General features: G+C 39.9%; 1 protein-coding gene across 1 annotated transcript; it reads right to left on the reverse strand.

Annotated features, from left to right (window-relative positions):
- Positions 1 to 7361: 7361 nt before the first annotated feature.
- Positions 7362 to 8003, reverse strand: LOC116267038 (calcium-binding protein KIC-like). Its single transcript, XM_031648589.2, has one exon. It carries the CDS (start codon positions 7745 to 7747, stop codon positions 7397 to 7399), a length of 351 nt encoding a protein of 116 aa, XP_031504449.1. The 5' UTR covers positions 7748 to 8003; the 3' UTR covers positions 7362 to 7396.
- Positions 8004 to 13534: the final 5531 nt, after the last annotated feature.

Consider the following 13534-nt stretch of genomic DNA (forward strand, 5'->3'; position numbering starts at 1 on the left):
ATTTTAATAGGAGAAAACTATAATTCTTTTAAAAAAATGTATAGAAGAAATAAAATTTTTTAAAATTTACATGTGAATTTTTTTTATGAGAATTGAGAAAACCACACTCCAGTTGGGGGACTTTATAGTCCACCTTTCCACTGTTTAGACTTAACTTTTTTAGTTGAAATACGTCAAGAATTCAATAATTTAGTGTTGCCTAACTTAGGCTTGGGCTTACTAGGGGTAGGCCCTGAACCTTTTTTTTTTTAAATAAATAAATTAGTTCATGTTGCCTTTCGGCTTTTAAGATTTTTTTTTTTCTTTTTCATTGATTAGATGAGCATGTAATATGTAGGGATTGACAAGTCCAACCGTGAGTTTGCACTTGGAGACAAACTTTTTCTTTTGCTATTTTAAATATAGTCGACTGCCTGCTTTGCTCCCTTGACTAAGTTTTACGAAAATGAGGTTTCTATTATATTACTCGAAAAATAATTGCTCGGTAGCTACTTAGGCATCGTTTTGTCAACTCATTTCCTCTCTCTTTTAATTGTGACGTTTTTGTTTTTGAAAAAAAAAAAGTGACGAATAAAAAATCAGAAAGTAATTTCAGATACCAAGACAAGCACAGGAGATTTATCAACAGAAATATCGCAAGAATGCTTATTAAATCAGAAAAAACATATAAAAAAAGAATTATATATATATTAAAAAGGCCTTGGTAGTTGGTCGCACGCAGACGCAGCATGCGACTCGGAAGCCACAAATAATCGCGAAAACCGAGACGACTTCGAGGGACAGTTTCGTCATTTAGGTACCGTCATAGGCCTATGGTCGCACTTCAGTGACATCAGGGAGGGAGGGAGGGAGGGTCCCCCGACGTAATTTTCCGAAATTCCGGTGGCACATTTCCACTTTGACTTTCTTACGTTTCTTGTGGCTCTTAGCGTCTCAACCCTGCGATGCGAGCCCCGCAACGCAACGGTAAAAAAAATGGAAAATCAAGGAGCTTTTAAAAAACAAAATTCAAGTGAAACCCGAAAGTTTCTTCATATTTTGGAAACCCGCGGGATACAGAAAGGACTTTTGGCCCCAAATAGATTGTCAGAGAATTATGAACCAACACGAAACGCTGCTTTTTTGTTTCATGGTTCCAATCTTTCCATCTAGATTCGACCAAACGTCTAACAGTCAATCAAAACATGGATACTTGTATTATTTTTTAATAGAAACGAACGTGCAGAATTAGTTTGCTTTCACATCTCCTATTTGAAATGTTGAACGAGTAGGGGGTGGGACACAAAACGTTTCAAAATAAAAGAAATTGGTGGTGGAGTGTGGTTGTAATTATTTTTCCTAAACTAAACTCGCTTCACTTGCCCATGAGAGAAAAAGAAGTCGAGTTCGATTAACAGATAGAATATTAGAATCAGCTTTCTGAGAGAACATACAATGACGTCGAAAATTGTAAAACTGGGGGGCGGAGAAGAGAAAAGTTTGACAATGGAGGGGAAGCATTAAGCAAAGCCCGTGATCCGTTAGGTCTGCCTCGGGCGGACGCTTCCAGAACCCCAGCATTTCCGCGTCGTCCAAACCGCCACCAGAAACCCACTGAATTACAAAACTAACACCACTTTCTCGCTCGCGGAAGGAGAACTCTGCACGCAATTCCGCGGGATTCGATCTCGGGGCGTCGGTGAGCCAGCAACCATTGTCCATTGACCGTGACGGTGACGTTGCATGATCGGTGGGCCACAGACGTTCTCCGTCCAAATCATCGGGGAGTTTTCCGTAAATTCGCGAATTCATTTAAAAGTGGCGTTGGCGTTAAAAATAGTTGCCGTTGAAAATAAACGGGATATGGCGGTCCCTGCCTTCGAGGGGCGTTCTTGTCGTTTTCTGTGATCTGGCTTGGACCCGATCCGGTTTCGGGTCGGGTCGGGTCGGGTCGGGTCTCCGCTGCAAAACGCTTGTGTCGAATCGCTTGAATTTGGATGCAAATCAAATCCAGATCCACCTTAAATAGGAGTGACAATTATTACTCCGTTCTTTTCGCAATTGAATTTTACGGAACGCAATTTACGGCGGTGGCGGAGTCTGGTGCCCGTTCAGTTGCTGCAGAATTTTCAGTTTTGCCCCTCATATTTCAGCGGTATTGTAAACACAGATCACTTGTGTTGTTTGAGAAACATTCCTACAAAGACACAATTATTGTTTATTACGCTTCATGCAGTCATATACGCACGCTTCACAGAAAAATCATTGGAGAAGTCTGCGCTCTTTTCTTATCTGCACAGCTTATCTAATGAGGAGACCAATTTAGTTTTATAAAATACATTTAATTAGAGCTGAGTTCAGTGCAGTTTTATTTTATGTTACTTTTGGCAGCAAGAACATCAACTGTCTTATGGATTTGTTTTAAAGATTGAAGTAAGTTTATTGAACAATAGTTCAATCTTTAGGACGGACGGGTTTATGAAAAAAGCACAAAAGATCTTTGCTACCAAACCGCCGTTCAAGTATCTATTTTCAAAATTATGTTGATTCACTTGCGAATGGAAGAAAGGGAGAGATGAGTCCAAATTCTCCACCTAAAAATATAAAAAGTGAAGTGTTAGATGGATGGTAGCAGAGTGGAATATGATATATACGTTGGAAAGCGGAGAGACTGGCGACGATTAATGGCGAGGGCAAGGCAAAGCGCGTGGTTGGAGAGAGTCATAAAGCAGCGGGCTACTTGTTGACTTGAGCGTGAGAGCCCCCGCCATGGAGGAAAAGAAGGAAGGAAGCTTCCCCGCCGACGCGGTTTCTTATCGGCCACGCCACAAAACCCGCCGGCCTCCTATGTCAAAAACATCCGGCACCACCGGCCCTTCCCCGCCCCTTTGATTTTGTTTCTTAATCCCAGGGATTCCAAGGCTCTGTAAATTAGCCGACGGCATTTTTCAATCTACGAGAGATTTTGATTTCTTCAGATACATTCTATTTGATCAAATTCATACCCTTTTTTTTTTCGCTGGTCTTCTCTAAAACAGACGACGAATTATCAGTCGCTTGTTAAGTTTTGACAAAAGAGAGAGATTTGATTTTCATGTGTTTTTCTTTCTTCTTCTTCTTCGAGTTACTGAGGTGATGGGCGATCAAATGACAGGCGAGTGTCGAAATAGAAGAACGAAGTAATTCCAAGAGGAAGGAAGAAATTTGTTCAATGATTATATGGTTCCTGCATACGACATATAAGCCGCCGTATCCAAGTTACTTTAGCAATGTGTTCGTTTTTCCTAGTACGAGCGACAGTTTATGCTTTCTCTGGCAGTACCTTTCATCCTTTCGTTTTACGAAATTCCGTCCTAAAATATGACATTCCGGCGCATACGTCCTGCTACTACATTCGATCCTTGAATCAAGGAAAGAAGCCTTTATCTCGCTGAAAGTTTCATGAATTATTATGATCGAGTCTCTCACTCTCTCTCTCCCCCTTCTCTGTAATCAAATGACGTCAATTATGGATCCGACCCAAGTATCTAGATCAAAAAGAGAAGAAGAAAAATTCAGTTGTAGTTTTGAAATTTGGTTTGATAAGTTATTATTATTATTTTTTTATGATAAGTGGCCTTGCATTAGCTATTCTATTATCATGAAAGGCTAGGTTATGCTACGCTGCCGTAATTACGATCAAGAGTATGCGCATAAGCTTGTTTAGGGAACAACCAAGGGATACGTCACGAATTTTTACTATCGAACTTACACCTTCATTCACATCTTGAACAAAAATGGGGCTCTCCGTTCTTTCTCTTTCAATTAATAGTCTTTGTAATTGGGATAAAATTTTTGTTCGTTTATCGATTTAACAACGCATCCAAATTATCTGAACAGTGTTTGATGATTATACTGAAACCAAGTTAAAAATCTATGTTTTTAACTAATAAAAATTAACGCTATGTTTCTTGCAATACTTGAATTTTTTTTTTACCAATTAAACAACACAATTGTGAAGTCAAAATTTATATTTTAACAACTAAAAAAAGTTATTAAACGTCCGATATATAGCTGAAAAATATCTTTGTTATTTTCGCCACTGCAAAGATGCGGCGTTTCGCGGGAAGCGGGGTTTTTCCAGGAGAGAGGGAAGCATGCAGAAGGCTGCCGGGCGATTAGGCAGAAGGGGAAAAAGAAGAGGAAGATGAGTTGCGAAGATGCAAAGAGTCGTCCTCTACGGGTGCACCATCCATTGGGAAGTTACAGAAAGAGAAGATGGTTCTCCTGCTCAGTGTTTCTTCTAGGAAGAACAGGGGCAAGCGAAGGAAGAAGATCCACAAGAACAGCCAATCGTGAATGTCATTCTGCTTTTTCCGAACCGAAGGTATGCAGTTAGTCTCTTCCTGCAGCAGCGTGCTCTTCTTTCCGGTTGTTGCCCGGAGAGGCGAAGACTGACAGAAATGTGCGAGTTATCGAGCTCGATGGGCAGTTATGTCTTCTTCTCTTCACTCCTTAACCTACTTCCCTGGTTACCGGTGGATTACACTGGCAAATCATGGGTCAGCCACCAGACAATCCGATCTTTACACAGGAGCGAGTCTATCCTTTTGCCAAGGTTGACGATTAAGAGTCCAGATAAGGGTGCTTCTTGATGTGACTGGTGGCGCTTGTCGTTTTGGTTGCGTACCATTTTCAAAATCAAGACGGTACAGAGGACTAACGTGTTGGGGACTGAAGAAACCAGGGCTTGCGTCGCTCCTGGTTTCATTTCTGCCATATTTATATGGACAACTTGGTGAAAGTTTTTCCCTTCTTGATGGAGACACGGAAGGGGTATGTTTCATGCAGAAATTTCCTTTTGAGTAGTTTTGTTTTAACATCCACAAAAGCCCACAATCAGACAGATTACCATCTGATTGTGAGTTTTGTAGATGTTAACTGATGTTTTTCTGCAGTTCCTCTGCTCTAATTCTGGGAAAGAATGATAGTTCCAGGGGTGAAATTTTCGGATGCTCTTATGTCTTTTGTGTTAGAAAGGAACCACTTCTCCAATTACGTTATTTCACATGGTGTTTGCGTTATGTGTCATTTCCAATGGTTCGCCGTTATATTTGGAAGACTGAACACTATCCACCACTTCACGCTGAAATTCACATAAAGTTCAAGATGATGCCTCGAAAGACTACGCCAAGCAATTCTTTTCTGTGAAGGCGAACGATGAAAAATGAGCCTCGGTCGAGGAGCTGTCTATAGTATACAGAGTCTGGGAGACAAAGACTGAAAGTAACATCAATTATCAAAAAGTAGCAATAGAGAATTGCGGACAACAAAGAAAATGAAACAGTTGAAATAGTGCGAGTCAGAGAAATTAATGAGGACTTACCATTTTCAGTGGCCAAGATTGTAGAACAGCCTGCGAAGACACCTGATACGACCATTGGTTAAGAAATTCTGGACAGATACTGAAAGAGAAAGGACAAACCGCATTCTGCAAGAGCAAATAAAACACAAAGAACAGATGCCACCGATCAAATCGTTTGAGCGGAGAAATGGTAACGCTAGACGTGCAGATCAACGTTCAGATTAATGATTAAACACAACAATTGAGTTGTTTAACCGCAACCTCAAATACGAGGCTTACGAAGTCATCAAGCTGATGCATTATTTTCCATCTCATAATATAGAATCCAAAGTACCGGATGGTTCATGTGGTCAGGGGATTTTCTATATTATATTACATAAAGAAAGCCCTTTTATATTACATCAAGCTGTTCAGGTGCTTCACCTACATAACTACACGCGTTTGAGATGCTTAATTACTTTCTTTCTTTTTTGAATTGTTTGTGGTGAATCATCAGGAGATTTCTGGAAATGGAATAGTTAATGCCACTACTTTCTCTACAAAATTCTCATTTTTCTTTGATTCTTTGTCGCAGATTATCGACAAGGCTATATATGCGAAACTAATTTGCTACATAGTTCAACAAGAGAAGGTGTGTCGTATCATTTTCCTTGCATAATTGTGTTTGCACAACGTAACTTATTATGTGATCGACTAAGTTAGAAGGACATCGTGACAACAGGAGGAGGTTCTATTTTCCAAGTCATAAATTTGGAAACTGCTGTGTGGCCTAATATCAGTTGTTAAAGTTCGTTCATCCATCGTACTCATGGTGTGTAGTTCTCCATTGAATCAACATGATATTCGGATGTTCACAAGCTTTTGTGGGCACGACCTGTTTTATACATTTTCATTTTCTGAAAGGCTGTAGTAACGGTAGAGGGCGTTTGATGACAGGAATACTGCGTTCTTTGGAATGCAGTTCCTCTGATCAAACTACCTCAAATCACAATATAATTTGAAGGTTAGACGTGCGAATACTTCCAGAGTGTTTTATTCACATGAAGAAACACTAATTGCAACGAATACTATGATTAATGATATGAACTACAAAATTTATTTAGATCTGTCAACACTAACAGTAAGATCAGGCACACAAGGTTAATAAATCACAAATGCATCAAAAATTATCTGCAGGCATAGGTGAATGGTTGCTATTGTTAACGGAATCGAGACAAGGTGGGTTTGGTATTTGGCTGGTCAGTTTGTTCCACCGAGTGTGTGATATTGGTGGCGTTTTACATTGACAAGGCGTAATGCTAGTCGTTCGATGTGCATAATCATTAATGTGATGCCAAACCAAAGTAATGGAGTTTTTGAATACTTCAACTTTTGATTCATAAATCTAATATGATTTATGTGGTGATGAATCCAACTAAAATCCATGAGTGGTGAAACTAAAGATCTTAAGTCAATCTTGAACTTTATGATTTTTTTTAGGGAAATAACTTAATCGTTCGTCCAGCAATGTAAAACCTAAGGGTCATATCATGCATGGCAGGAGGAAGAGACCGGCGCCTAAAAGATTTAAACCAGTGACCGGCCATCTAGCAGTCACTGACCTACCCAAGTGCGCCGAACTCTTAGGAAACACTTGCAGACCTTGATTTAAGATCGATCTGAAAGTCTTAAACCTCAAATCAAAAGCAATCAAAACGCTTCCTGAATGGCAGTTCCTCTTATCAAAAAAATGGAAATATGACGATCATTGTATTTCAAGCTGCCGTCTGTTAATTAGACATTCAAGCATAATGCGTCAGCCGTTAGTAAATCTGATGTACAAATAATTGATTAGTCTCATGACTGATTAGATCGTGTCGAAATTTCGGTGGAATGGGTGCTGACAAAAGTGGCCGGTGTGCTGCCGTGGAATGGCTTTTCCGGTGTCGATCTAAAGAAGGCAGTTCAATGGAGACTGTAGATCTCACGAAAATTGGGTACTCAGAAACGGTTTGTGTATGCTAAAAAAAAAAAGAGAATAGTACTAATGAGCGCCAGAGAGGGAAAGAGACATTAGTCATTGCATGAAATTAGTCATTGCATGAAATCTACAAGCTCTTCGGTTAAAGACTCCTCGACCAATGTCCACGATCTTCTCATCAGCTCGGGGCTGAGCCTGACCATGAGGACGCAGAACTCCATCTGGTTGAGCGAGCCGTCGCCGTCCAGGTCTCCTTCCCTCACCATCTGCACGGCTTCTTCGTCCGTCATCCCTTTCATCCCTAGCGCCGCCGCGGCGTTCCTCCTCAGGCTGTCCGGCGTGATCAGCCCCTTCTGCGGATCCATCAGAAGCCTGAACCCATTGCACAGCTCCTCCATCAGCCCTTCCGCCCCCAACTTCTCCCCCATCACCGGCAGCAGATCCTCGAAGCAGCTCTCCTCCATGTGGGCAGCGATCGTTTGAACCAAAACTTCAAAAACAGAGAGAGATGGATTGATTCCGGCGGGATGGGACAGAGGCAAAGTGGGGAAGGGCGCGAGGCCATAATATAGGGAAAGAATGGAAGGATGAACGAAGGATTGCCAGCCAAGTTACAGAATGTGAGGAGAGAGAGTCGGTGGTGGTGGTGGGTGTGCCTCTAGAATTCCGTGTTGACGATTTCTTCCGCCGCTTCACCTTTTTCCTGTGAAGTTTCTCTGTTTGGCCTCGTAAACGCCTACTTGTTTGCCAATCAAAGGTTGGTTTTGACCCACTACCGACCCTTCTTGCTTATCTAACTCCGCCTCATCCGTAATGGCAGCGCCATGGATAAAGCTCAGGCATACTTTAACTCGTCCATCTTCATGTCTTCAATTTGATTGATACCTTCCACGTTTTGCTCAAAGAACGTCAGTACCTCCATATTTTGAAAGTCAGTTCTTAGTTCTTACCAGAGCATAACTCATAATCCAGCTTGGATTCGGCTGCATGTTTGAAAGTGGATCCGGATTCGGCTATGAATTTAAAAGACAAAATTCAAATAGCATTCCATAGTGAATTTAAAATCTTGATTCACATATGATACAAATACTTTTTATTCATACCAATCTGAATAAGAATCAGATTATATGAACATTTTGATGAGTCAAATATGCTAACAACATTAATATTCCTGATCACCGACCTCCAAATGGCCCCTAATTCTGACCGGATTTGGGGTCCTCTGGAACTTGCCATGAAATCGGAAAATTCTTGGTTAGCACGCAAGGATCTAGTCGGTTGAGATGACATCTTTTTCTGGAGCGTGACGTAACGGATGAGGCAACGAGCAGGTTAAAAGCAGTTTTTTACTCCAGATATTAACTTGGGACACGAATCAGATCACAACCCCAGAAGAAGAATTCGATGTAAATGCAATATCAATGCTTGCATCCGTGCAAATTCATCATCTAAAAAAGATCATTGTAGGGATCGTACCCTGATCCAGATCTGGATATGCTGTTCAGTTTTCAGGGTCCGGATTGGATGTTCGAACTATAATCCCATCTCCTTAGTTTGTCTAATACAGAAAGGGGGAAATTGACAAAACGTTTTAAAATGATTTAAGAAAATAAAAACCCACGATCGCAAGAATGAAACTCAAAGGAATTGACAGTCCAATGCTAAGTCACAACCATGGGGCAAGAAAGAAGTTGCAGTTTTATCTTTCTGGTTGACTTTGCCTCGTTCGGTCAAAGAACCGGGGCCCAGTAAAACAGGACTCGATCAGCGTCACGCAAGTGGTTCCAATTTGGTTTGACCATATTGTCAATGACCGAATTTAATGTTCACAACCCATTTTGCTGTCAAAGCTTTATAGCAAAGGGGATGAGAATGCTAATTAAATGGTCCGACCGATATGAAGACCGCCAACCCAAGCACATATTTTAACTTGTATACTTTGTGTTAAGAAGGAAACAACAAAAAGTATGCGCTTGTGGGTTTGACGTTGATCACCTAATCTTACTCATAGATGGGTTTGACGTTGCTCACCTACTCATAAATATCATCTATATTTAAAAGAATAAGTTTTTTTTTTTTTTTTTGTAAATGGAATTTCAAATAAAGTGCTTTAAAAATCTTTAGTTTGCGTTAATACAAATTTATCAAAAATTATTTAAATTATGTACCCTGTTTGAGCACAAATATACTTTCATTTACCCTTTTACTTTTTTGGGTTGGATATATGTAGCATAGTTGATCGGACTGGTTAGAGCTGAGAAACCGCTGCGAACGATGAAATTGCAGTACCCAAGTTGATGGGTATACCAAACCTCACTCAAATTCTCAAAACAACCCAAGGATAGAAAGGGTGATAATAATAAAAAAAAAATAGTTAACGTGCTTTTAAAACGTGTTATTATGTTCCAATATAGAATAAAAGAAGGGATTAAATCATATTATTAATTTTTTATATTAATGAAATTGCACAAAATTTAAAATTATGACGGTAAACAGCCTTCAATCCTGATGATGGGATTCAAGGGGATGTGCGATTGAGGTGCAACAATCCGAGGGTGGGGTTGACGGAGTGGAAGAAAAACGCCGTTGTTATCAACGTGGAAAACAAAACGTCGACATTTCTTAGGCGATATCGTGTTCTCACTTGGACCGTTGACAGAATTAAGTCTGGCACATCGATCTGTCGCAAAATGTTACTGTCCTGTTTATTAAGTCAGGCCTTCTTCCCCAATGGGTTGGTAAGGGTAATGGATAATCATATATTGGACGTTGAACTGAAATTTGGAAAGCATAAGAACACAATTTACGTTTAAAGTGCAGTAAATTCTAGTGGGTGAAATTTTTTTCTTTTGTTTGTGTTCATGAGATCAGGACGTCCAACTAGAAATTAATGGACGGACGATTGAAAAAGAGAGACAATATAAAACTTATGACTTAACCCGGCCTAGTCATTGATTCAACTTGGATATGTATTATAAAATTTATCTCCCATGATGTAAGTCTACGACATCTCGTTTTTCAAACAACGGTAAACATACATTTACTGTGGATGTGTCGAGCACCCCCCCTCTTGCCAATCATTGATAACATTCGAGCACATAAAAAATTTGCTGTCTTTATTCTTTAGTTTTCTGCTTTTGTATATTTTGAGTCGAGTCTGTTTGTTTTTGTTGAGGTTGCAGAGTATGCAGGAGCAAAAAGTTTCATCCATACTTTCTATATATATATATATATATATATATATGTAGAATCTCACAATCAAAGATCTCCAGGGAACAAGGTTCTTTACCAAAGTCTTCTTTGGGAACATTTAAAGCCATCTTTTTATTTTTTCTTTGAACTGAGAATCTATGCACATTAAAATCATTTTCTTTATGCCCTGTCTGCACTATAGAAGTGAAGTGAAGTTGGCGGAAGAAGTGACCTTTAAGCGTAAGATCTTGATTGGTCAAAACAAAGCTTCTGTGAAGCAATATCGCCAGTACCATACTACAAAAGTGAACTAATTCTCTGACCCAATCATGTTCCGAACAGTATGAACATATGCCGATTTACACTTTAATTATAATTGAAGAGATTAGCATGAGAATCAAGCATCTATTTGCGCCAATTTAAATGAATTGTCACTATCAAACTTGCTGTTTTCAAAGAATCCTGCATGGACAAGGTCGGATTGACAAAGTTCTCTCTTCTTTGAATAATAATAATCTTTTCATGACCATGTACACTAATAATGAGCCTCTCTTGTCAATTGGTACCCTTCCCAACTGGAATTAAGCACTTTCGTTATCAAAATACCTTGAATTCTTAAGCATTGATGCCATAGTGATAATTAGTCTTTTCGATCAAGCATCATTCTGAATTGTCTACCTCGCTGATCCTCGGTTGCAGATTCTGCCAAATGTACTTTCAAAGGTGTTTTTCAGAGTTACACACTGCAGTAAAGTCGATTCCTAATGGAAGCCATGTCATTTCCTTGCTTTGTGCAGAACAATAAGTTTGTGCAAGCTTCTTCTGCTGTTTGGTATGTACTTGAGAGTTTCTTTTTCCCCACGAAGTCCACTGGTAATTCTTGTCCGAATCTATCCCGTAAAAGTAAGCAAGGAACAAGGCAAAATACTGCACCTAATCGTATGAGTTCTTTCAATTAGAATAGACAACACTAAACATGATCCCCATCTGAATGGAAGTGCGTAGGAGAGGGATGGATGTGCCTTCGGAACTAATTAAGTAAAGTTTCAACTATATTCAATTTGGGAACGAAATCAACTCTTTCTTTCACATGTATGATGTGCATATATATATATATATATACACACGTCATTCTAATGCACGCATAAAATGTTTTGAGCTCTTGGTCTCCATAAACGCGAAAGGTCTTAACTAAGTTCCAGCATCCAGTTTCATATCTCTAAATCCTAATCTGCGTATGATATCCAACTGGAGTCCGATAAAGAAGGTAACCATCAGATACGTGCTAATCGGATCTGAACTCGGTTATGCAATTCAGATTTGGTGTTTAAATCTGAATCTGAATCGGATTAATAGTCCTACTAAGTCAAATCCATTAAACTACTGGACTCAACCAGATCAAATCTGACCATTTATTCCTAGTTCTATGCAGGGGGAAAAGGTGGAGGAGGTGATGAGACTGATCTTTCTGGTTGCTGGGCGAGACGTTGGCAATAAGCTTGCATGGTCAGCAGTGGAAGATGGTGGCGGGACCGCTGCCTTTCAGGGCGGAGCTGGACAGCATCTGGTCTAATCGGTTGATGCTCCAGCACATGTATAGTCTCCCAACTCATCCTTGAATTTTATTTCTCTCTTCGTGGCCTTCCACTAAAGAGTCATTTGCCAACAGTAACAAATTGTTACTGTTAAATAAATCTCTCCAAGAAATTAATTAGGATAGAGTCACAGAACACTACGTTACAGTGTTTCATGAATCTGCTTCATTTTTGTAGGGCAAGTTTATAGAGCATTTACAATTTGTAACCATTGCCGAATTACCACAAAGGACACTGAAAATGTTATGTTCTGGCCTGACCCAGTTCAGATCCACTGCTTACCTGAATTGATCATTGATGTGACCGATTCTCCTTTAATTGGTGTTGATTTGAAAGTTTAAAACCAAATCCCAATTCAGCACGCATAAGTATGTTGGCAGTTACAACTTCAGGTTGAATCGGTGTTGGATCTGGAACTCTTCCACCCAGATAATAATCATCTGAAGTTGTATAAACTATGGGCTGGAGGCCCGACTCCAAAGTCCATGATACTAGCTCGACCCTCATTGCATAATAGGGTCCAAATCCATGATAGTCTACAAAGTTGAGGCTTCCAACAAGCAAGCAGCAGGCGCACAAATTGTTGTTCTAGAAAAGAAGCTTTGCTCCTCCATCTATGTTTCAGGAAGGAACTTGACTTGTAAGAGTCAGTTTTTTGCGGCATAACTAGAGGGTTTTTGGTAACAGGAACACTGTGTTAACCCAATATTCCATAAGTATTCACTTGTTGGAACATATTCATGGAACGACTTAGTGATCACATCACCAAATACGCTTTTAAAAGGAACGCCACAAACTTTTCACCTTTTAGTGGCAGGTTTGGAAGATGAGGTCTTGAATTTTCAAATCTGGATATATCCATGATGGGCAGGGTCCAGATCTGCGTGCTGGGTGAACGAGAGAAACAATTAGGAATGAACAGAACGGAAACTGATGAGGAAGAACATATTCTAGTTTATCCCATTCGAGTGGGTTGCCTGCCTTTGCGTTATCGTGCGATTGGGTTGTGGAAACTGAGTATTCTCGATCTGTGAAGAACTCGTTTCCGTCGAGCCATGCATCAAAGATTCGTCATTCCTTCCGCTGCAAATTTGAAGTATAAGATCTGATATGGCCTGAAACTCAATATTGTTTGTTTGACACGGTTAAGATCCGCATCATGAATAACCATCAGATGTACAGGGAGGAGATTATGATTATATCAGTCAAACAGGTGGGCATGAGATAATTAGTAATTGATTAGACTTCTTACAAGGATATTGTTATAAATGAACTGTGAACAGAGGTATAACTTGTGATTTTATTGTCATGGGCCTCCTCCAATTTTAGTAATCTTAGACCTAACAAATGGAAGAGTTTCTGGCGTATCTGGCCTTTCAGCTTTTGGTGGGCTCTCTGAATGGCGAAGAATGATGCTTTTCTTTTCGGGACGTATCGATTTCCTTTGATAAGCTAGCTACGAAG

Source organism: Nymphaea colorata, chromosome 1 (genome assembly GCF_008831285.2).
Source record: "Nymphaea colorata isolate Beijing-Zhang1983 chromosome 1, ASM883128v2, whole genome shotgun sequence".
In the NCBI taxonomy this organism is placed as follows: Eukaryota; Viridiplantae; Streptophyta; class Magnoliopsida; order Nymphaeales; family Nymphaeaceae; genus Nymphaea; species Nymphaea colorata.